Below are 23,961 nucleotides of genomic sequence, written 5' to 3'. Positions count from 1 at the left end.
TTAATCCTGAATATATGGAGATATATGGAGTGCATTATTAGTATCATGACATTCTGAATCATTGACTTCTGTTACAAATAAAATTCTTGTATTTTTTAGTATCTCATTTAGGGGTGTGCCATATCATACTGTATGCAATAATACAATTAAATGTTCATTTTGTTGCAGTAGTGTATTTTTAAAATATATATTTTTTAATTCAGTGTTCTGTCATATCGCCAAGAGTATTATTATCCCAAAATTGCCATGAAATATCATGATATTATTTTAGGGCAATATCACCCACCCCTAGTACGCAGTATTTGTATGAAACGTAAACCACACTTTTTATTTATACTGACCCTGTAGAAATCTACAGCAGAAGATAAGGAAAGAGTCAAGATAAAGTATCCTGTCCTGTAGTGGGTCTCTCCCCCTCTCTCCCTCTCTCTCTCTCTTTCTCTCTCTATCTCTCTTTGATGCTTCTTGAGTGAGTGCATGGTTCACTCTTACCTGACCTCACCACCCAGTAGTACTTATCAGAGATCATGGGAGCCACAGAGGGAGAAGAGGACTTCCAGTTTCTCCGGACGGTGAGTTCACAGACCAGGTTTATTCATATTAAAGTCCTGCTGGTGTTTTACAGAGATGGATGTTTCAATCCTGCACAGTAGTGCACAAGAGTAGTGTACTTGTATCTTCCTCAAGCAGGCAGCACTACTGTTTCTGAAAGGTACTTCATCTAAACACTGAATCAAGCTGAGGTAGAATAAAAGTAGCTTCTAAAAACAACTTGAGACAAAAAATATAACACAATTTAATGAGCTGCAAACCCTACTAAATACTGAGCTCAATTTACAGAAATAAAGTAGAGCCTCTTAGTATCCACCATCAATCAGCATAGGTACTGGAGACTGTCAAGATTTTTTCTTACCTTTTTATTTTGAAGTACATTAGAAGTAAAAGTCTGAAGTCCTGTGCAAGAGAAAGTAATTTAGCCAATTCTGATTCAAAAAGAAAAAAAAAACACCCAGACAGTTGCAACATATTTCTGGGGTGTGTTTAAAATTTTTTGTACCAATAGTTTAACATTTCTAACCAAAAGAAACCAAAATAAAAAAAAGGAATTACTAAGTTACTAAGGATAAACTAAGTAAAAAGTATTTCTCACAAATACCCTAAAGTAAAAGCAATGCTGTTAGTATCTAAAACTACTCAGATAGCTGGCTAAGTATAAACCCATCCAAAATTAATCTATGCATTTTTATCTTGCTTTTAAAAAATGTATACTTAATTATAAGAATATTAACAAATTATTTTTAATTCAAAAATTAAATTGTATCAGACATGTCAAATATAAGAAAAAAAGAAAAAAATGTGATTTGATCATGTCAGGAAAAATGTAATTCTGTATGTATTGTTTGGCCTTATGCTTATGGGTTTTTTTTATTGCCATTTTTGGTGAAAAGATTTTAGTTGCTAAATATTTGTGTCCCTTATTAGCTTTGCTAGCTTTTATAGAATGATGGAAGCTAGTTAGCGCAGTTTACTCACCTGGATATAGATCAAAATAAAGTTATTTATATATGATATTGTAATAAAATGTAATATTCCTGACAACATTGCTCTTTTAACTTTTGTCAGATGTGCGCTAAATAATTGTATGGTTTATTTTGTATGTGTAAAATAGTCCTGGTTCCCTCAAATAAATAATTTAGCCTTCTCATATTGCTCATATTTTGGCATATTTAGGCTAATTTGCTGCTCCATAGTGTGAAGTGTATGTTGTGAGGCTTTATTACTGACCCCTATACCAAATAACAGAGCAAAGTTGTGTTTGTGACATAAAAAATACGTAGTTATTAATTTAGTTCTGTTTTGTACTAATAGCATATCGTTTTTACAGTTGAGCTGTATTTAGTAATGAACTGTGTCTCCTAACGGCCTGATGGGCGTCTATTTTAATCTGCTTTATCTGAAGTGTGGGAACAGGGTCTGGGTGTGAGCTGTTCTCTCTCAATCTCACCACCCTCACACACACACACACACACACAAACATACACACACACTACTGGTAGATGGATTCAAATGGCCAAAGCTGGTCTTCCATTCAAACACATTCCCAGCTGGTAAACTAGCTGTTTAATCTGTTTGAAAAGCTCGATCTCGACCAATCAATCAATTATTTAATCAACCTTTATTTTTTACTCTGTAATACAATGCATTTATTACAGATAAGTTAAAAAAAGGAACTTCCTACAGAAAAAACAAAACAAAAAAATAATAGTAAAAGCATTAGAAAACCAAGCAAACCATTTGCGATTCAAATAAAGGAAAATAAAATAATTCAAAACATAAGGACAGGCTAAAATATAAAGCAATAAAATATAAACAAAGATTTAAATAGTTAGAATAATAAAATATAAACACAAATAAAGAAAGAGAGGGCTAAACATGATTATAAAAATATTTTATAAAAGATTATAAAAAAGGAAATGATGGAAATAAAAAAAAGTAAAACAGAAGATAGAATGAATAAAATGGCATATAAATAAAAAGGTAAAAGACCAAAAAGTAAAACAGGGAATAAAATAAATAAAAGTATGAAATGAATAAAATAATGACAAAAAATAAAAAAGAAAATTACCCCAGAACCAAACATGTTTCCATTTGGATTTGATTAATTGAATAGTGTAACCAAATAAATAATTTTGGTTGTTGAATATTCAATGCATATCTAAGTTAGCATTGCTAGCTTTCAGAGAATAATGGTAGCTAGCTAGCGCAGATTAACATTGTGTAAATATGGTATAGTAATAATTTATAGCTCTCCTGACAACATTGGTATTTGTTTATATTTGTCAGACGTTAATGCACTCTGACTGATTGTATGTTTTATTAAACGTAATTAATCTTGGTTATTTGAAAAAACATTGCTGGTAAACTGGCTACAACTATTTTTTATTTTTATTTTTAGCCCAGCTTTTGACCTGAACATGGCATATTGCTACCTGGATCTTGCTGGTCATGCACCATCTGTTTTTTCTAGTTAACAAGTTGGGTCATACTGGTCATGCCAGTCAAGTTGGCCATGCTCCTCATGCTGGTTGAATAGCTTACCCATGTTGGTCTACAAGCTTAGACTTGCTGTTTTTTTTTTTTTTTTTTTTTTTTATAATTTTATTTTTTTCTTTTTTCAATTTTCTCCCAAAGCCAATCTTGGTCCCAGAATTGAGGAGATAAGGAGGAGGAGAGCTGATAAAAAAAGGCAGGAATGCCCCTAATGTTGCTAGCATTTACAGTCAGGTGACTGTGTGTGTGTGTGTGTGTGTGTGTGTGTGTTTATCAGTGCGCCACTAATGGTCAGTGTATTGCATGTGATAGTACAGAGGTGTTGGAATTCTCCTTGTTTGACTGGCTAATAATATCCCTGCTCTTTGTCCATTTTTGGTCGTACACATACAATCAGTATACAGTACAGCAAATCCAGATTTAGACCGTTGTGTTGATATTTCTTACTGCCATCTGTTTATTCAACTGCCTCTATATCATTTTATGCAAATGGTTGAGAATACCCGACCAGACTTTATATTATTTAAGTTTTTCCAAGTTTTAATCTACTATATTTTTGCACTATAAGGCGCTTCGGATTATAAAACGCACTATCAATAAACATTTATTTTCTCATCTGTTTTCATGAATAAGGTGCACTGGACTATAAGGCACATTTTATGAGACAGTAGTAAGGAACAGGGATGTCGCCATGTTTTCCTTCTACTTCAGCAGGTTTTGCCACTGGGTGGTGAGACCTGTAAAGCTAAGCTAAGTAAACAAAACTGTGATTTTTAAATTATTTCTGAGTGATTGATGTTAATCTACACAGATGTTTCTCCTATTTACAGTAAGCCTAGAATTTGAGGTTTTAGGTTTCCACTAAGGCTGGAGCATTAGCATTAATTGCTAATGCGGTTAGCGGGTAATGCTAATGCTGATCCAGCAGTTCCAGCCGGGGATAGTAGCAGGCTACAGGCCGATAATGCTCACCTCTGGACGGTCAAAAAGTTAGCGCTTAGCGTGTTTAGCGGATAATGCTAATACTGCTCCAGTATTGTTCCCACCTGACCTTCTGTGTATATATACAACTGTGTTTGCTCTCCTGATTGCCGAGTATTGAATCTAGTTTACTAGCTCTTCTACAACATGTTTCATTTGTATTGCTGCCTTTTTGTTAGCGACCCTTTTCCGTTTTTTTTTCTCCTTCGAGTTTTTGGCTTGCTTCACTACTCTTCCTGGTATGTTGTTTATTCTCACTGCACTATTGACATTTACCATGACTGTTCCTCATAACTCTTGTAAGCTACAGCACTTGGTTAAAAAACGTTGTGTAAGGTATCTGCGTTTGTCTACCTTGCGTCTGGCTTTTGTGACAAATTAACTTTTATTAAGGATAATTAAGAATATACAGACTCTGGAACTGCAATCCAAAAAAACATAAACTATTCTAAATAAATAAAATAAAAACACTACATTTAAAGTTAACATATTTTTTTACGATAAGACAATTATTGTCAATAATTGTAACAGGTATAAACTGGACCTGATCACTAATTGCCAATTGTGCTGTTCCTATTAATGTGAGGATGTTAAATGAATAGAAAACGTACAAATTGTTGTGTGTATGTGTGTGTATTTGTACAGTCAGATGAGCTGGTGTTGCGATGCTGCTCATCTGTGCCGCTCCAGCAGAAGCTGTGTTTGGCAGTGGAGGGCTTCGGCTGCCGTCTCTGCTTCCTTGAGTCCACATCCAACTCGAAGGTAAGAGATTCTTCACATTTGAGGAAAGTTGTTAGAGATGCACCTTTCCATATGAAGTGTGTGCAATTACATATGTTTTAATGCATCTTTTCTCAGAATGTTCCGGCTGACCTGTCTCGCTGTGTGTTTGTGCTGGACCGGTGTGTGTCCGTCCGTGCACTGCAGCAAATGATTGCCAACCATGAGGACCTACAAATCAAGGTGCAGATTTTCTCTCTAACTTACAGCATTATATGTTATATATTTATTCACCTTGTACTCATTCGCGACTTGCTCACGACTTGCATCTGCATATGTATAGGTTTGTACAGTACAGTCAAACTCATCTCTTCACTTATTACATCAGGGGGCCGCAAAGTACCCTCTAGGGGTCCGCAGGCTCATCCTCAGAGGAAGACATTAGTCTGTAGTGAGCACTTTAAATCAGAAAGACGCATTCTCTCCCCGTCCACCAGCACAGCGCATCCTATTCATTTCAATAGAGAGAGCCACTGCATGAGCGAAGCCCCGCCCTCCGACAAAAAGTTCCGCTGTGTGTGGGAGAGGCACATATGAGCCTCACACACACACACATGAGCCTCTCACACGCAGAACAGCTGCTTTTCAACCACGGAGGAGAAGCTGAAAACAGATTTATGTAACTATTGATCACAGTGAGATAGAGTAAAAATGTTAAACTTATGATTGACTACACCTGTTGCTTGAAAATATATATATATATATATATTTTTTTTATTAGGGGGGCCTTGAGGCTTTCAAGTTGTAAACAGGTGGGCCGTAATGTAGAAAAGGTTGAGAACCCCTGGTTTAAGTGCTTTACTCAAGAGCCGAACAGTGGCAGTTTAGCATAGGTATTAAGCCCACAACCCTGTGATGAACTTGGGGTAGGGTTGCCCGTGCTACGGATCCCCTAAACAAATAGGATTAAATGCTTTAATTAATGGGTATTGAACCCACAACCTTGTGATCAATTCATGGTACAGAGAGCAAGGACAGCCATACTATGAAGCTCCTAGAACAGATATTATTAAATGCTTTCATTAATGAACCAACGGTGGCAACTTAGAGGTCATGGATATTAAACCCACAACCTTGTGAACAATTATGGTACAGAGAGCAAGGACAGCAGTACTATGAGCTCCTGGAGCTGATAGTTTTAAATGCTTTAATTAATGGACCAACAAATAAGTCATGGGTTTTAAACCCACAACCCTTTAACCAATTCATGATACAGAGAGCAAGGATAGTCATAGTATGGAGCTCCTAGAACAGATAGGATTAAGTGCTTTACTCCAGGGCCCAACAGTGGCAGAATAGCAGTTATGTATATCAAACCCACAAACCTGTGATCAATTCAGCTGACAGACTGTAAGCATAGCCAATCAGCGGCGCTCCTATAGCAGCTAAGTGCTTTATTCAAAGGTCAAAAACTGGCTGCTTGGTAGACCTGGATACTGAGTATCAAACCCAAAACATATTATATTACAATATAGAGCTTACATTATGATTAATAGCTTATAATATAATAGCCATCATTTGTTGTTACTACAATGTAAGGTTACAGTCTTCTCATGTAATGTGGTGTTGCCTCAGTCTTCAGAAGCTGCTGGTCGTCGCACTCTCCTTTATGGTCAGGCACTTCTACTAAGACACGCGCTCAGCGATATGGTAAGACCAATCAGGGCTTCAGAATGCTTCAATTTTACCTTAGTTTGACTCGCTATAGGACAGATTATCAGTTGACCTGTCCTTCCCTCTGTTCCAGTATCTGAGCTGTCTATCCTCCTCTGGACTCTCCGCTGATAAACTGGCATTTGACGTTGGACTTCAGGAAGATGTAGAAGGTGAGGCCCAAATGATTCACTGTCAAAGCCATCAGGCCCAAATGATTCACTGTCAAAGCCATCAGGCCCAAATGATTCACTGTCAAAGCCATCAGGCCCAAATGATTCACTGTCAAAGCCATCAGGCCCAAATGATTCACTGTCAAAGCCATCAGGCCCAAATGATTCACTGTCAAAGCCATCAGGCCCAAATGATTCACTGTCAAAGCCATCAGGCCCAAATGATTCACTGTCAAAGCCATCAAACCTACAAAGCGGTGGATTCTCTATTTCATTGTTGTGCATGTGCATATTGTTATCTGTTGGCTTCTCCTTCTTATTATGATTATTATGATTACTCTTACACAACTAATAACTCCAAAAATGCTTAATGTACCAACTTTGTTTGAACTTTGTTTCTTATAATGGATAATATAATTAACAAGCCTGAATTGGTTCTTCACTATCACTGTGCTAATGTTACGTCTCCCTTTCTTTCTGTCCCTCTCAATATAAAAGTATTACTCCACAACCTCTATACTACACAATATAAAAAAAATATTAAGATATTAAGAAGGTTAATTTAAACTTATTTTAAGAAACCTACATAATATGGATATATCGTATTTTTTGCACTATAAGGCGCACCAGATTATAAGGCGTGTCTTTTTTCTGGTCTATTTTCATACACAAGGCACAACAGATTATAAGATGCTTTATGCAACACTAGTAAATAACTGGGATGTCACCATGTTTCCCTTCTTATTCAGCAGGTCTGAAAAGCTAAGCTAAGTACCTTTAATTTAAAAAAATCTATATATTTTAAAGTCAAATGAGCGCTGGATCTTAATCTACACAGATTTTTCTCCTGAAAACCATTTATTTGGGTGAATAAAGCGCTTCTGTTTATTCACAGTAAGCTTAAATTTAAGTATGCCAGGGTGAAATTAGCTAGCGGTGTGTCCCAAATAGCTTCTGAAAGGCAAAAGAGCTAGCACTGTGTGCGGTTAGCAGCTATGCGGCTCTAGCAGTGCTAGACGGAGTTAGCAGCAGGCTGCTGTTTGTAAGTGCGCTGTTTGGCTTGTAAGCGCTGCTTTGTTGCTAGGTTACCTGTATGTGGCGGGGTAATGCATCACAGTGTCGTGATATGATTTGGGCAGTGTATCGTAATAATATCGTATCGTCCTCAGGTGAGGCCTGTTGGTGGACGGTCCACCCTGCTTCCAAGCAGAGGTCAGAAGGTGAGAAAGTACGGGTGGGTGATGACCTCATTTTGGTCAGCGTCTCTTCTGAAAGATACCTGGTGAGTTCTTCCTTTTGTCCTTCTGTCTCTTCAGGTTTTCCAGCGCTGCTTTATTTCTGTTACTTGATATGATGTTTTGGAGCATTCTTATCTCTGCCTCTCTTACTCAGCATGTCTCGTGGAGTGCGGGAGTGTGTGATGATGCTGGGGTCAGCAGTGTGGATGCAGCATTTCAGCAGACTCTGTGGAGTGTGGCTCCGGTCTCCTCCGGCACTGCTGAAGCTCAGGGTACTTCGGCTCCTCCTTACAGCAGAAAAGACACATAATGTTCCAACATTATCTTTCTACACAGTTTGTACACTGTTTTTGTCACACAAACAGTGTATTAACAGGTGAATTTAATCAAATGTGCTTAAGCAGCAAACAAAAAAATACAGTATACAGGAGCCGCTACATCCAAATTAGATACTTTGGGCCCTATTTTAGCGATTTATAGCGCACAGGTCAATTTCGCATTGTGCAGCGGAATTTAGGGTGTTGTGTGTTTGGTACCAAGTGGGCGCAAAAAAAAGTGAGGAACACCTGGGACCGGTAACAAGGGGGCGGGGTAACAGTACAATACAACAATAATACAGGGCCAAATGCAAGTGGAGCACATAGGGAGAAAAACAAATCAGGCAGAGAAAGCAGGACAAGCACAAGAAGGACTAAAAAAAGGAAAAACACAATACAGACACAGGCTAAGGTGTGACAAAAATACAATAAAAAACAACAATTGGTTACAATGTTGGTTGGTAGGTGAGTGTAATTCTACTGAGGAGAGAAAACACAAATTATGTGCAAATACACAAAATTAAAAGTTTTTTAAAAACATTTTAACTGTTTCTGAATTTACAGGCCACCTGAGAGGAGGGGACACCCTGCGACTGCTGCACGGCCACACAGATGAGTGTCTGACCATTCCACCTGCTGGACGTGGAGAGGAGCAGCGCAGGTCACTGGATAGATAAATAGATATAGAGAGTAAATGCTGACTGCTGGAAAAGATCAGCATTTGCTGGTCTATGCTGGTTACTGATGGTCAAAAACAGAGACTGTAAAAAAGATGGACGCTGTGTCGCAGTCCCCATTCATTCAATGAAAATGAAGCCAAAATCTTCCGCCATGTTGGCGATCCTGAAACCCGAGTCTGCGCAGTAAAGACCAGAGGAGGGAGCAAGACTGTGGAGAGACAGCCTACTCATTTAAATAACTCCCTGAGTGCTGCCTCCACAGAGCTCACACAGTCTATGGTCCCACCCATACAGTCATAAGTCCCACCCCGGCTAGGTGTAACCCAGCCCTTTTACAATAACCACACCTTTTTGAATAAAACAAATTCTGAGGGGATGTAAAAAATTTTACAATATAAGCAGAGGTTACTTTAGCTGTTGCATTTAAATAATGGAGGTAGAATTACAGTATATTGGAAAATATTTGAAATTGAAACCTATGGGGGTGGGTGGGGGTTACAGAGCTTTCTGCAACCGAACAGCAGGGGGCGCCCGACCTGTGGTGGCTTCACTTTTGAGAGACGATGCTCTGTCCAGCTATACACAGTCTATGGTCAAAACTGATGGTTGAAAAGCTCTTAACCATCATGGTGTATGTTTTATTTTCCTGCTGGAAAAAGAACCATAGGTTTACCAAACTGGTCAACCAGCTTTACCAAACTTGTTAATCTGTTTGGTTATGCTGATAATCCAGCTCTTTCACCAAAAATGGAACTGAAAGCATACCATATGTTGGTCAAGGGCTGCTTATCCAGAAAACCATTTGTTTTTGTCAGGATGACCAGATTTTTAACCACCATGACCTTCTGAAACCAACTACCAGCAAAAGCTGGTCTTAAACCTGATGTTTCAGAATGGTGAAGATGCTTCAGTTTGTTATCTGTGAACCTTGTGCTAATATTGAAAGTATCTGCACTGCTTTTCTCTCACTGCTCTCAGATCTGTTCATTTTGAAGGCGGCTCTGCATCATCACAAGCTCGTTCTCTCTGGAGGGTTGAGATGTTGTGCGTCTCGTAAGTACTGAGGTTTAGCATGGACACAATTGGTGTCATAAAAGATCTATAAGATATCTGTACAATGTCTACTTTTATTACCTTTGATATAACAAATCTCCAGGTAGTGATAAACTGAAACGTGTGTGTGTGTTTGTGTGTGTGTGTGTGCTCACATAGCTGGAGTGGAAGTCACACTCGTTGGGGGCAGTCGTTCCGTTTGCGTCACGTCACCACAGGGAGATATTTAGGTCTGTTAAGGGATGGAGGATTACAGCTAGTGGAGAGAGAGCAGGCAGACATCAAATCCACTGCTTTCTGTCTCCGTCCAGCTAAGGTACAGTATGGCAGCCTTCAGCTTGTGCACCGTAAGCTGTAAGTGTAGATCCTGCACACTTTGCCAAGTGTCCACGACCAGCCATAACATTAATACCATTTGCCCAATATTGTGTAGGACTCCACAAGACCACTTTCCTGTGGTGTTTAGTGCTGGGTGTTGAAATCTAATACCAAAAAGTCCCCAACCAAATTGTTTCGTCATTTCTGAGTACCGAAAGGTAAAAAAAAATGGTGCTAAGCCAAACACGGAAAGCTCACACCGCTTACACACTCACTCTCATTTGCTCTGTCTCTCTTTCTCTCTCTCTCTGTCTTTCGCTCTCACTCTTTTACTTACTCTGTCTCCCGCTTTCTTGCTCTCTCACTCACTCTGTCTCTCACTCACTCGCTCAATTTTGCTTTCTCTTTCACTCACTCGCTCTTTCTATCTCACTCGCTGTGTCTCTTTCTCTTTCGCTCTGTTTCTAGCTTACTTTGTCTCTCACCCGCTTGTCTCTCGCTTTGTCTGTCTCTCGCTCACTCACTCTGTCACTCGCTCTGTCTGTTTCTTGCTCTGTCTTTTGCTTACTCTGTCTCTCGCTCACTCACTCTTTCTCTCTCACTCGCTCTCTCGCTCACTCTGCCACTTGCACACTCTTTCTCTCACTCCTTTTCTCTACCCTTATTATACAGTAAAAAAATGCCTGAAGTAACCACACTACATAATTATTACTGCCTCTTCTCAATACCACGGGGAAATACCAACATTAAAACAAATGAATCATGGTGATTGACACCACTGATATACATAATTTCAATTTTGCCAATCTAATACTGATTTTTTTTGACAGTATGCTTAGAGAACAAAAAATGGTATAGTTTAAGATAGAGTAATACTGTTGTTTTTGTTCTTCATAAAGTTCCACAAACATGCTTATTGCTTGTTTACTCATGTCTGCTGTTAAATGAATAAATAATTCATGCTCTTTGTATTTTTTGGTTAAAAATTTGAAAAAAGTATCATTTGGGTATCGGTATCGAATTCAAAGTATCATCTCAGTATTGAAAATGATTATATAAAGTATTTTCCAGTATTATATAAAGACTAATATATTATATCTTCCTGTGGATTTGTCTGGGATTGATGATGTGTGACTCTCTGTAGGATGCTGGCCAGGAGTATGTGGACGTCGTCAGAAAGAGAGAGGGAATGGGGGCACCTGAGGTCAAATACGGAGACTCTGTTTGCTTTGTTCAGCATGTTGACACCTGCCTGTGGCTCACCTACCAGACCAGTGATTTAAAGAGAAGGAAAGAAGAGAAGGGGCTGCATAAACAGGTAAAACACACTCTCACACACAACAATCTTTTTTATTTGTTTATTTATTGTTATATTTTGTGTATTTAAGGTGTTATATAAATATAATATTTTAAGGCAACATGCCAGCTTAAAAAAATCCAGATTTTGGTGTAGGGGTACAGCCTTGATAGTGGTTTAATAGCATCTCTTACATTTTTAATTGGGGACAGGTCTGACAATACTGCTGGCCACAGCATAGTATCTGAATCTTCAAGGCAAGCTCTTAAGATAGCAGCAGTATGTGGATGAGCATTGCCCTGTTGAAATTGAGCACTGGAGTGAGGGTCCAGAAAATGTAGGGCTATGGATCCAGGAAATTATTAATGTAACATTGAGATGTCAAAGTGTCTGTAATGTAGACCAATGGTGATCCAGCACTGTACGAATTTACCCCCACTCTATGACTCCAGTCATTGTATCAACATTGTTGTATATATTAGTATATAAGTTTCTGTTTTCACATTAAAAACAAATGGTGTGTAAATGTGTTACAGTAAGTGGGTGCAATCTCTTCCAGGCCATTCTGCATTCAGAGGGGCACATGGACGATGGGCTCACGCTCTCGCGCTCCCAGAGGGAGGAGTCTCAAGCTGCTGGTCTCATACGCAGCTCCGCCTTCCTTTTTTCAAGCTTTATAAGGTAGGATATGGTCAAAGCGCGTTTTAACATAGATAATTGAGTGCATACAGTATCTCACTCAAGTGAATGAAGCCCCTTACATTTTTTGTAAATATTTTATATCTTTTATCTTTTCACAAAAGTACACTACACTGAAGATATGACACTTTGATACAGTGTAAAGTAGTCAATGTACAGCTTGTATAACTGTGTACATTTGTTCTCCCCTTAAAACAGCCAGTAATGTCTAAACTACTAGCAACAAAAGTGAGTACACCCCTAAGTGAAAATTACCAAATTTGCCCAAAGTTTCAATATTTACTCTCTTTGTTCACTAGAGTTCAATAGAGCTTCATATGTTGCCACTGGAATCCTCTTCCAGATCTGGTGGATGTTAAACTTCCGTGTGAGGATGCTCCACAGATGCTCAATAGGGATTAGGTCTGAACACATGCTTGGCTAGTTAATCACCTCGCAAGGCAGTTGTCATCTTGGAGGTGTGTTTTGGGATCGTTTTTATGTTGGAAAACTGCTATGTGGCCCAGTTCCTGGAGACATGGGATCATGCTCTGTGTTACGACTCACAGAAAGGATGCAAATGCAAAACAGGGATAAAAGAAAGAACACTGAGACTGAAAAGAACAAAGACTATAAAACAATCAAAGGACCAACAAAGTTCATCAAACAAAGAAGCAAAAATAAACAAAGAAACAAACTAACCAAAGAAACCAAAACAGAAACGTACACAATTAGGCAGGACTGAGGCTCAAACTGACGGAAATCACACAATAAAGCGAGGTAGAACACGACAGGGTCAAACAAAAAGCACGACCAATAACAAAGAAGCACATGGGGAAGGAGTGAGGGGGCGGGGTAACAAATGAGACAGGTGGGGCTAAGGCAGAGACAAGACCAAAAACAAAACGGAGCACATGGAGAAGAAAACAAAACAAGAAAACAGAGGTTAGGAGCAGAAAGGACCAAAAAAAAGGAAAAACACAAGACAGACACACATGCTAAGGTGTGACACTCTGCTTCAGAATGTCATGCACGTCCAATGTCTCATACAGCCCAGGACCGTGATGCTGCCACCACCATGCTTAAGTGTAAGCAAGGGACAGTTGCCATGGTACTCCTTCCTAAGATGCCACCACACATGCTGGACACAATCTTAAGATTAATAAGTCTATCTTGGTCTCGTTAGATCACATGACTTGGTTGTTTGGTTGCGTGCTCTTGGACTGCTCATCCTCTGTTTCAGCTATTTTGACATAAAGGCTGATGCTTACAGGCTTGAAATTTTATTCTGAGACAGGTAAAAGTGCAGGTAATGTCTTGTGTGGACTCAAACATTAAACATTTTACACCTCTAGATCTAAAATAGCTGTATAGGAGTCTCATTAGCACAATCGTAAAAAATCTATTAAAGGTCTTTATAAATTATTGTGATTTTCTGTTGGAACAGGGGATTGGACGAGAGGGCTAACATTTCATCCTCAGAGCTCCAAATTGACAGATTGAGTCTGAGCTTGCAGGACTTGATTAGATACTTCCGTTCCCCTGGAGAAGGTCAGGGTCATGAGGCGAAGCAGAGCAGCATCAGAGCACTGAAGAACAGACAGCACCTGTTTCAGGAAGAGGTAATGTCTGCAGGACATCATCTATCTGAGCTTCAGAACATTCAGAATAGGTTTTTAAGATTATCTAAAATGTTTCTTTCTCTGTCTCTCAGGGTATCATTACTCTGGTTCTGGACTGCATTGATCACCTGCATCTGTACAGCAGCGCAGCACATTTTGCCAGGGTTGCTGGGAAAGAGGCAGGAGATGCATGGGAGGCAATTCTGAGCTCACTCTATGAGCTTCTGGGTAAAAACAAAAACAACAATACGAAAGCTTTTTTTCCAGATATGCCTAAAAAGTTTTCTTTATATAATTTACATAATAGTTTGCTTATATAAATACAATTATCAGTAGTGCAGATATGTTCATATACTGGATAGCACTTAAAGGAACAATCTGTCTTGATTTTGGATAAAACAATGAACATGATAAGCATTTATTTCAATACTTCTAACTTAAAATTTAGAGCCAAGTTTTTCTCTTTTTCACCGCTTCCACAGCCGCCCTGATCCGAGGCAATCGAAACAACTGCTCCCAGTTCTCCACCTCTCTAGACTGGCTGGTCAGCAGATTAGAGAAGCTGGAGGCTTCCACTGGTGAGTTTCTCCCATCTAATATGCATTAAAACCTAATATAGGTGCCCATATTTCAGTGTTCTAGATCCCTGTGCCATTTCCACCAAAAATGTATAACCATGTATACATCCATGATTGATAAGGGTGGGGATTACATGGCATTGTCACAATTCAAGTTCAAGTTTTAGTTTTATTGTCAAAAAACAAGCAAAAGTACAACTAAGAATAACGATGATATAACTATACTGTGATTCTGAGATACTTGTTATATCACAAGACAATCCTGTACAATAATTCACAGCATCTGTGTTACTTGAGAGAATGAAATAGTCCTAAACAATACCAGGAATTGGTGTCAGTTTCACAGAATTTAACCTGTAGTCTGCTGTTAACCCCAGCTAGCACTGCTGGAGCAGCATTAGCCCCTAATCGTGCTAGGCGCTAACTCTTTCACTGTTCAGAGGTGAGTATATTGGACTGTAGTCTGCATGTTTACCATGTTAAAACAAGCTATGTGGGACGAGCTGCTAGCTAATATCACCCTGACTTACCCGAATAATCAGGGTTCCTCAGTGTAGCGCTCTCTTGCAGCTAGCGTCAGCAGTTAGCTGCTAAAGCTAATGCTTCTGCACCTAGCCTTAGTGGAAATCTGGAAATATAAGCTTACTGTAAATAAACTCACTCAAGTTATTATGAGAGAAATCTGTGTAGATTAACATACAGAGCTCGTTTGACTTTAAAAGAAACAGTTTTTTAAAGAATTACAGGTTTGTTTACTTAGCCTAGCTGTTAATTATCCTCCACCACCACCCAGCGGTGAGACCTGCTGAAATAAAAGCAAAACATGGTGACACCCCTGTTCCTTATTTGTGTTGCATAATGGGTCTTATAATCCAATGTGCTTTATGTATGAAAATTGTCCAGAAAATAGACATTTATTGATTGTGCGCCTTGAAATACGGTGCGCCTTATAGTGTGAAAAATACAGTATCTATATCCAAATGATATGTACTTCTAATCCAAGGCAGCAACAAAGATGTAGTAAGTGGGGTGGGGAAAGGAGAAAAGATAGGATGTAAGGGATGTAAGAGGAGGATTTATACTTAAATTGATTGTGTCTGTCTGTTACTTTTGTTAATAACTAGAATTAATTGCTGAATTTATGTAATTGATTTATTGTTGCTTACTGCAGGGGTCAGCAATTAAGTTTGGCAGCGGGCCAGATATTTTCCAAGCCATTACCTGGCGGGCCACAAAAAAAATTAGTTTTGAAAAATGAAGTGTAATGGGGTGGAGTGCTACAGACTAGTCGCTCTTCAGCCCAGAGGGTTGTTGAACCCAATTGCTGAACAGTTGAATTAAAAGCAGGTAAACCCAAGAAGAAAATGAAAAATAAATAAATAAACTAAAATTGGCACAAGGCTGGAAAAAAACGCCCTTAAAAGGAGATAGGGAGCCCAAAAACGGGCGGAAAAACAAGAACGAGTGGAAACTAAAGTCACGCAGAGTGCAACAGATTCATTATCGTTCATTATAGTTCAAACAACGTCACGGGCCAGATGTTTCATGCTTGCGGGCCACATCTGGCCCACGAGCCACCTATTGCCGACCCCTGCCTTAGTGGTTACATAATGTATATGTTTCTATCTTTGTTGCTTTAGGAATCCTAGAAGTGCTGCACTGTGTGTTAAAGGAGAGTCCAGAGGCCTTGAATTTCATCAAAGAGGGTCACATCAGATCTATCATCTCACTGTTAGATAAACACGGACGCAACCCGAAGGTACTGTGTGTGCGTACACAAGTAATCCTTGTGTACTACAACCCTGTGGTCATTCGTTTCAACCTCTACTTTGTGTGTCTCAGATCCTGGACGTTCTGTGTTCGCTGTGTGTATGTCATGGAATGGCGGTTCGCTGTAACCAGAACCTGATCTGTGACGCACTTCTGCCCGAGAGAGACTTGCTGCTGCAGTCACGACTCGTCAACCAGGTCACCAGGTACTGTATCCACTCACGTGCTGCCTTGTATTAATCTATGTCCATACGTTTATGGACACCTGCAATCCAGCATTGCTTCTGCTGTGTTGGAACATCATTGTAAGAAATTGATTACATTCAGACTAGTGAATAATCTGTACGCTAACACTAATTCTACTTTTTTATTTTACATTTAAAAACCTATTAATAAAACTTAGTCTAAGGCAGGGGTGTCCAAACTTTTTTTTGTTGGGGGCCAAAAGGAGAAATATATTTGAAGTCACGGGCCACAGACTCTGTAATAAAACAAATAATGAAATATACCACTTTAAATAACACTTTTTTCCTCATTATTTCAACTTTTAGACTCTTTGGCCCGTTTTTCTGTGCTAGAAATGATCACTCTCTCCGCTTTTAGACTCTTTGCCCCGTTTTTCTGAGCTAGAAATGCGCACTCTCTCCGCTTTTAGACTCTTTGGCCTGTTTTTCTGCGCTAGAAATGCGCGCTCTCTACGCTTTTAGACTCTTTGCCCCGTTTTTCTGCGCTAGAAATGCGCACTCTTTCCGCTTTTAGACTCTGTGCCCCGTATTTCTGCGCTAGAAATGCGCACCCTCTCCGCTTTTAGACTTTTTGGCCCGCTTTTTTTTTCGCTAGAAATGCGCAATCTCTCCGCTTTTAGACCCTTCGGCCCATTTTTCTGCGCTAGAAATGCGCACTCTCTCCGCTTTTAGACTCTTTGGCCGTTTTTTCTGCGCTACAAATGCGCACTCTCTCCGCTTTTAGACTCTTTGGCCGTTTTTTCTGCGCTAGAAATGCGCTCCAAAAAAGGAAACGGGCCGCAAATGGCCCGCGGGCCGTAGTTTGGACACCGCACAATTTATCCCAAAGGTACTAAATTACCTTTGCTTTGCTTTGCTTTGCTCTCTATCAGGGCGCCGAGTGGTCCAGCGGTCTAAAGCGCTGCCACCATGAGTGGGAGGTCGCAGGTTCGAACGCCCGCTCATGCAGCTTTGCCATCAGTTGCCAGTGCTCAAATGGAGCAAAATTGGCCCTGCTCCCTCCGGGTGGGTAGATGGCGCTCTCTCCCCACATCACTCCTAGGGGTGATGTCCACAGCACAGGGCGTCTGTGAGCTGATGTACCGGAACCGAGCCGCTGCGCTTTCCTCCAAGCGCACTGGCTGCTCGGCAATGCTGCATCAGCAGCAGCTTGAAAAGAAGCGGTGGCTGGCTCCATTGATCCATACCCCAATGTAGGGGGGTCTTTAAAATACTCTAGCTGATAAAATGTTTCAATAATAAATAAAAACAACATTAAAGTCATGGTGTAACCAAAAATAACCAAAAAATGGTTTGTACCCAAAGGAAACACCATGCCATTGAATTAGACTTAACAAAGCCCATACCCCGTCCATTAAAATATGCCTGGATGAACCCAATCCACTGAACCCCTCTATTTCTTTGTAGAATATTTCTTTTTTTAGTCTTTTTAAAAAATGACCTGTTGTTTGTGTTTCATTCCAGCATCCGTCCAAACATCTACCTCTGCATGGGCGATGACTCCGCTCAGCACAGGAAATGGTACTATGAGGTGGTGGTGGAAAAGGCGCAGCCTTTTGTAACAGCTGAACCTACTCACCTGAGAGTGGGCTGGGCCTGCACTGCAGGGTACCGCCCTTCTCCGACAGGAGGTCATGGCTGGGGGTCAAATGGAGTAGGGGATGACCTCTGCTCCTATGGATTTGATGGACTGCATCTGTGGACAGGTAAGATTAGCTTAGGATGGTCCAAAGTTGTAATGATGTTGTTAAATATTATGGTTATTGGTATGGGACATTTATTCAGAATACAATATACTTTTCTGGACTACAACTTTTTACTTTTACTTCTAACATTTTCACACAGTTACCTGTACTTTCTACTCCTAACATTTTAAAAATAACCTCGTTACTCCTGTTCAATAAAACCCCAGATAACTCCAGATAAATCTCACCATCCAGATGGATGAGATGTATAAACATGTACCATTCCGACTCCCTATTGGTTTATATGGTCCATCACACCTGCACACATCACACCCCCCCACTCCAGCAAGAACATAGCAGACGTATGTAGTCTAGTATGAAGATGATCCGTGCAGAAACTCAAGAGATATTGAGACAAACGTCCAACTAATCTTCTTTAATATATTTATATTCTACTAAAATACATTTATTTACAATGGGCATAATATGCAGCTGAATCGGGGAGCTTAGTGCATCCCACATTTATAAACATTAACATTTTATTATAACATTATAGTCATTATGGCTTATAGAAAAATGTGTTTTGGGGACGGGGGGTAGTGCAGTGTAGGACCCTACTGCCTAAGCTTTTGTCCTTAATGGCATGTTTCTCCTTACATTACATTTAGTTTTATACTTTATAAGTAGTTTTTATACTTTTACTTAAAGAATAAAAAGCTTAAGTTGATACTTCAACTTCTACAGAAGTATTTAAAACTGTAGCATCTATACTTCTCCCTATAGACTAATAAATGTGAATGATTTTTTTATGTACTGGATTCCACCGCAGGAGGCACTGGGCGAAGAGTGAGCTCACTCAATCAGCACCTTCTGAGAGAGGACGATGTCATCAGCTGTTGCCTTGACCTTTCCGCTTCCTGCATCTCCTTCCGGGTCAACGGGCAGCCGGTGCAGGGCATGCTGGAGAACTTCACAGCTGATGGGCTGCTGTTTCCAGTGGTGAGCTTTTCAGCTGGAGTCAGGTACTGACCTTACCTCATTGGTTCTTGTTCCTTTTCCTGGGTCTTGAAGACCATTGCAATTTTAATGGTTGAAAAATGTCTCTCTGGGGCTCTGAGTGGTCCAGTAGATAAATGTTCTGTCTCCATGATCTGACAATTGCTGGATTGAGCCCTGGAAAATGCTGCTTGCCTTCAGCAAGTCAGAGAGAGTACAAGACGTGTACTAGTCTTTACTCTGCTGGTGTTGGGGGCATTGCTAGTGATAGGGGGAGCTAAAATTAATGATGGTTGGGTAATTGGCTATAATATGAGGCTGCTGTACTGTAATGGAATCCTAGGCCTTGCTTGCATTTGCTTAATTCTTTGATGCATGTTTTTACAGGGTGCGTCTGCTCTTCGGAGGAAAGCAGGGAGAGTTTAAGTTTCTGCCCCCTAGTGGATTCTCACCATGCGCTGAAGCCTTGCTCCCCGGGGGGCGCTGTAGATTGGAGCTGTGTGAAGAGTTCACTCGATTTCAAGGCAGTGGCCAGTGTGACCTCTTAGGCCCTACAGTGCCACTCGGCCCAGTGATCTTTACCCCAACACCAGTGGACACCAGTCAGGTAAAGCAAACACAGCAACTGTTTACATGTAATATTGTTAGAGATGTCTGATCATCAGGTGTTTCCTGTTTCCTATCCCCTTTCATGTACATATATACAGTGATGGTATAGTTACTTTGAAAAAGTAATCCGATTACTGATTACTGATTACTCCTTTAAAAAGTAACTTAGTTACTTTATGGATTACTTGATTTTAAAAGTAACTAAGTTACTTTACAAGTTACTTTATTAGTTACTTTCAGCAGCTGCAGACACCACCTCCCGCCGCCTTAACATAAACATTATAACCAGTTTTGCCAATACTCCCTTTATTGGAAAATGCATTTTTAACAGCAACAATTTATCTCTATTAAGTTGAACTATTTCCTAAAAAAATAAGTTTTTTTTTTATAAAAATAAAAAAATTTACTTAACATAAATATTTTTTTTTATAAAAAATAAAATATGGTCTTTCTTGATTTTACTAAACATAAAAACTTGTTTTTATAAAAAAATATAAAATAAACAAAGTCTTTCTTGACCTGACATATTTAACACTGTAAAACTGAACATTTAACCTGTTGTTCTCTGCAGGGCAGCAAGGAGTGGTTTTATAAAACAGAACCGTGTATATGGTCTAGACCAGGGATCACATATAGGCGGACTGCGGTCCGGGTCCGGACCCAGACGTTGTCCAATACGGACCCATACCGGACCCAACTACTGAGAAGGATTTAATTCTGACAGTGTTCATTAAAAGCACCGGAACGTTTCTTGTCTTTACGGTATGTGCGCTCTGCGCCACAGCGAACTTCCAATCACGTGTGGTGTAAAATCTTACTGCCCTGGCTAGTGAATTGGGACGCGGCTGCAAAAAAACGCCTTTATAAAGAGATACTGGTGAAACCCGAGAACTGGCGGAAAACGAAAACGGGCGGAAACTAAAGACACGCCGAGCGCGAGAGAGAGAGACAGGGGAGAAAGCGAGACGCGTGTGATTGGGGAAGAGCGGTGTGTGTGTGTGTGTGTGTTTGTGGAGGAGATGAGGTGGAGAGAGAGAGAGAGAGTAACGCACAGTGACTTAAATAAGTAACTTTAATCTGATTACTGGATTGGAAATAGTAACGCGTTAGATTACTCGTTACTGAAAAAAAGGGTCAGATTAGAGTAACTGACATCACTGCATATATATATAGTCCCTTTGTTCCAGTGTTTCATGTCGGTACTTGTAAGTCTTATCATCAGTCAGGTAACATGTTTCTTAGTCTCTATGTACTCCGGGACTCCTTCTTTCTGTAGTTTATTGTTTGTTTGTTTTGTTTTCTTGTGTTTTTTTTAATAAATACTTGCAATTGCGTCTGCTCTCCGTGTTTACCTTGCTCCTCCCTGACAAAAGAACCGACCGAACTATGGATGCAGCAAATGGCTCGCTGTTTGGGTCTAGGTTGGTCATCCAGCAGATGACAGGGTGCGTCTTTCGGGAGGCCTCTGTTAAACATGGCTGGTGGAGGCGAAGAGGGCCGCCTGCTCCCATGCCCACGCCTCTAGCTACACCCGCCCCTCCTGTACCGGCGGCCACGGCTCCAGCCACCCTCTCTCCAGGGCTTACGGCTCCCGTGGCTTCTGACATCGGTCCGGCTCCAGCTACACCCACTGGCGGCCGTCCTTTCTTCAGTGTTCAGGGTTCTCGCGTTCCTTGATGTCACTCCGGCTGCAGCACCTGCTGGTTCAGCTACACCTGCCGCTCCTGTACCGGCAGCCACGCCTCCGGCTGTCCTCTCTTCAGTGTTTGCGGTTTCCACAATCCTTGCTCCTAGGCCAGCCAAGAGACCTTCTCAACTAGCCTAACAGACATTACCTCTGACTTTTGCCAGTCCTGGGCACTTAGCCATGTTTGTACCTGTGTCCTTTGTCAGTCTTTGTTCCTGTTTCTGTCTGCGTTCCTGTGCACATTTCTAGTTGTGTCTTTGTTCCTGTCCCTGTTTTTGTTTCCGCCCTGTCAATGTTTTTGTCCCTGTTCCCCTGTCCAGTTCTGTCCAGCCATTATTCCAGTCTCCTGTCCAGTCTTTTGTCCAGTCATTTGTCCCATCTCTCGCCCAGTTGTCCTTCCTGGCCCCTCTCTTCTTTTACCCGCCCCAGGAGTTATATTCACGTCCTGTTCTGTGTCTTACCTGTCTGTATCTGTGTTGTTCTGCCCTACTATTTGTTTACTTTTCCCCTGCACTTGGCCCTGTGTGTTCCTCCCGTGCCCCTGCTCACCTATGTTCAACTGTAGCTGCGCCCCCTCATTCCCAGGTGTGTCCCCTTCTTTGTGTGTATAAATAGTCTCTTTGTTTCAGTGTCACTTGTCGGTTCTTATACGTCCTGTTGTCAGTCAGGTTAGGTATTCCTTTGTTTTTCAGTTTCTATGTACTCTTTGACTCCTTGGACATTTGGTATCGGCAGATACTTTAAATCTAATGATTCGGACTCGGAAGCCAAAAATGTGATTGGGACATCCCTAAATATTGTTGTTGTCATTACTATTATTGACTTATATTAAGTGTGTTTACCTTCTGCAGCCTGTACATTTATCTATATGTCTTCTGCAGTTGGTGTTACCTCCCCAGCTGGAGCTGATCAGAGAGCGTCTTGCTGAAAACCTTCATGAGCTCTGGCTCCTGGACAAGATCGAGCAGGGATGGACCCATGGACCAGTAAGTTGAAGCTTCTGAGCTGCTAGATTCGGGATCTGTTAGCTCAGTCCCTGGCAGGAGCACTGTGTAGTAGCACTGAATTAATCACCATAATTTATTAACCTACAGCATAGTCATTATATGACATACAGGGGTTAGACAATGAAACTGTTTTAATGGCTAAATTGGAGCAGCCTGGTGGCCGATCTTCATTAATTGCACATTGCACCAGTAAGAGCAGAGTGTGAAGGTTTAATTATCAGGGTAAGTTTTGCTTAAAATATTGCAATGCACACAACATTATGGGTGACATACCAGAGTTCAAAAGAGGACAAATTGTTGCTGCACGTCTTGCTGCTGCATCTGTGACCAAGACAGCAAGTCTTTGTGATGTATCAAGAGCCACGGTATCCAGGGTAATGTCATCATACCACCAAGAAGGACCAACCACATCCAACAGGATTAACTGTGGACGCAAGAGGAAGTTGTTTGAAAGGGATGTTCGGGTGCTAAACCGGATTGTGTCCAAAAAACATAAAACCACGGCTGCCCAAATCACGACAGAATTCAATGTGCACCTCAACTCTCCTGTTTCCACCAAAACTGTCTGTCGGGACAACAAATTATTGTGGTCTAAAACCAGGTGTTTTAGTTTTATTGTCCAACCCCTGTAGTATTTTGAAATGGGTTGCCTGCTTACTTGTTTTTTGTCATGTTATTACTGGATTCTGTCAGAACAATAGACCTCCTTTACCAATTTCATCCTAAGAACTTTCTTACATTTGTTCTTGTGAAATGTAGAATTTAGAAAGTCTTCATGTTATTCATGTTTCAGGTCAGAGATGACAGTAAAAAGGTTCACCCTGGACTTGCTGAGTTTTCCAAACTTCCAGAACAAGAGAGGCAGAGCAACCTGCAGGCCGCTGAAAACACCATCAGGTTCTCTCTTCCTTTCAGTCATAATCCTTTTTCACCAATCAGATTTTATCCTTTTTGCTGCTTATTGAACATGTTTTTTGGTCTCTTAACCCACTGTGCTTCTGAAGGACCCTCTTGGCCCTTGGTGCCCATATCGGGCTGTCTGAGGACCACGCTGAGGAGAATGTGAAATACGTCAGGCTCTCAAACAAGTATGTGATTTTTTTTTCTGTTCATATTCATTCACAAGAATCTATCGTATCCATCATGGGGAAACCGGGTAGAGCTTTTATGACTCAACCCATCTGAAGCAATAGCTAGTTGCAGATTAATGCCAAAATGTCTTTATCAGGTGATACTTTTCAATGGTTTGATATTTGCAGGTATGAGTTGTGCAACGGCTACAGACCTGCTCCAGTAGATCAGTCTGGAATATCCCTGTCCGCTGGCCAGGAGGCTTTGGTGGAGGCGCTGACTGAGAACGAGCACAACCTGTGGGCCAGAGAGCGCATCAGACAGGGTTGGAGCTACGCAACACAACTGGTGATTAAATAATTAATCGTTTTATCCTGCAATCATTAGGCATAAGATAGGGATACCCCTTGGACAATATCTCAAGGCAGCACTTTAGACCATAATCAAAGAGAAACTTTGATTATTTTAACTA

The 23,961-nt window shown here is 40.6% G+C and overlaps 1 protein-coding gene across 2 annotated transcripts in view; it reads left to right on the top strand.

Moving 5' to 3' along the window:
- The first annotated feature begins 472 nt into the window (after positions 1–472).
- ryr2b (ryanodine receptor 2b (cardiac)) overlaps positions 473–23,961 on the top strand; it is a 114,672-nt gene continuing 91,183 nt past the window's right edge. For both annotated transcript variants that reach the window (XM_049464218.1, XM_049464217.1), the window contains exons 1-24: positions 473–572; positions 4,678–4,794; positions 4,891–4,995; positions 6,388–6,462; positions 6,560–6,638; positions 7,808–7,920; positions 8,031–8,148; positions 8,758–8,854; positions 9,852–9,926; positions 10,086–10,242; positions 11,389–11,562; positions 12,101–12,222; positions 13,667–13,841; positions 13,934–14,069; positions 14,324–14,419; positions 16,060–16,178; positions 16,262–16,395; positions 17,899–18,140; positions 18,949–19,141; positions 19,503–19,722; positions 22,293–22,397; positions 23,212–23,315; positions 23,423–23,506; positions 23,678–23,837. In XM_049464218.1, coding sequence (XP_049320175.1) covers positions 528–572; positions 4,678–4,794; positions 4,891–4,995; positions 6,388–6,462; positions 6,560–6,638; positions 7,808–7,920; positions 8,031–8,148; positions 8,758–8,854; positions 9,852–9,926; positions 10,086–10,242; positions 11,389–11,562; positions 12,101–12,222; positions 13,667–13,841; positions 13,934–14,069; positions 14,324–14,419; positions 16,060–16,178; positions 16,262–16,395; positions 17,899–18,140; positions 18,949–19,141; positions 19,503–19,722; positions 22,293–22,397; positions 23,212–23,315; positions 23,423–23,506; positions 23,678–23,837 — 3,045 coding nt within the window. In that variant the 5' untranslated portion in view covers positions 473–527. The remainder of the gene's footprint in view (positions 573–4,677; positions 4,795–4,890; positions 4,996–6,387; positions 6,463–6,559; positions 6,639–7,807; positions 7,921–8,030; positions 8,149–8,757; positions 8,855–9,851; positions 9,927–10,085; positions 10,243–11,388; positions 11,563–12,100; positions 12,223–13,666; positions 13,842–13,933; positions 14,070–14,323; positions 14,420–16,059; positions 16,179–16,261; positions 16,396–17,898; positions 18,141–18,948; positions 19,142–19,502; positions 19,723–22,292; positions 22,398–23,211; positions 23,316–23,422; positions 23,507–23,677; positions 23,838–23,961) is intronic.

This window comes from Astyanax mexicanus, chromosome 14 (genome assembly GCF_023375975.1).
Source record: "Astyanax mexicanus isolate ESR-SI-001 chromosome 14, AstMex3_surface, whole genome shotgun sequence".
In the NCBI taxonomy this organism is placed as follows: domain Eukaryota; kingdom Metazoa; phylum Chordata; class Actinopteri; order Characiformes; family Acestrorhamphidae; genus Astyanax; species Astyanax mexicanus.
This window is presented reverse-complemented; position numbering and strand designations above follow the sequence as displayed.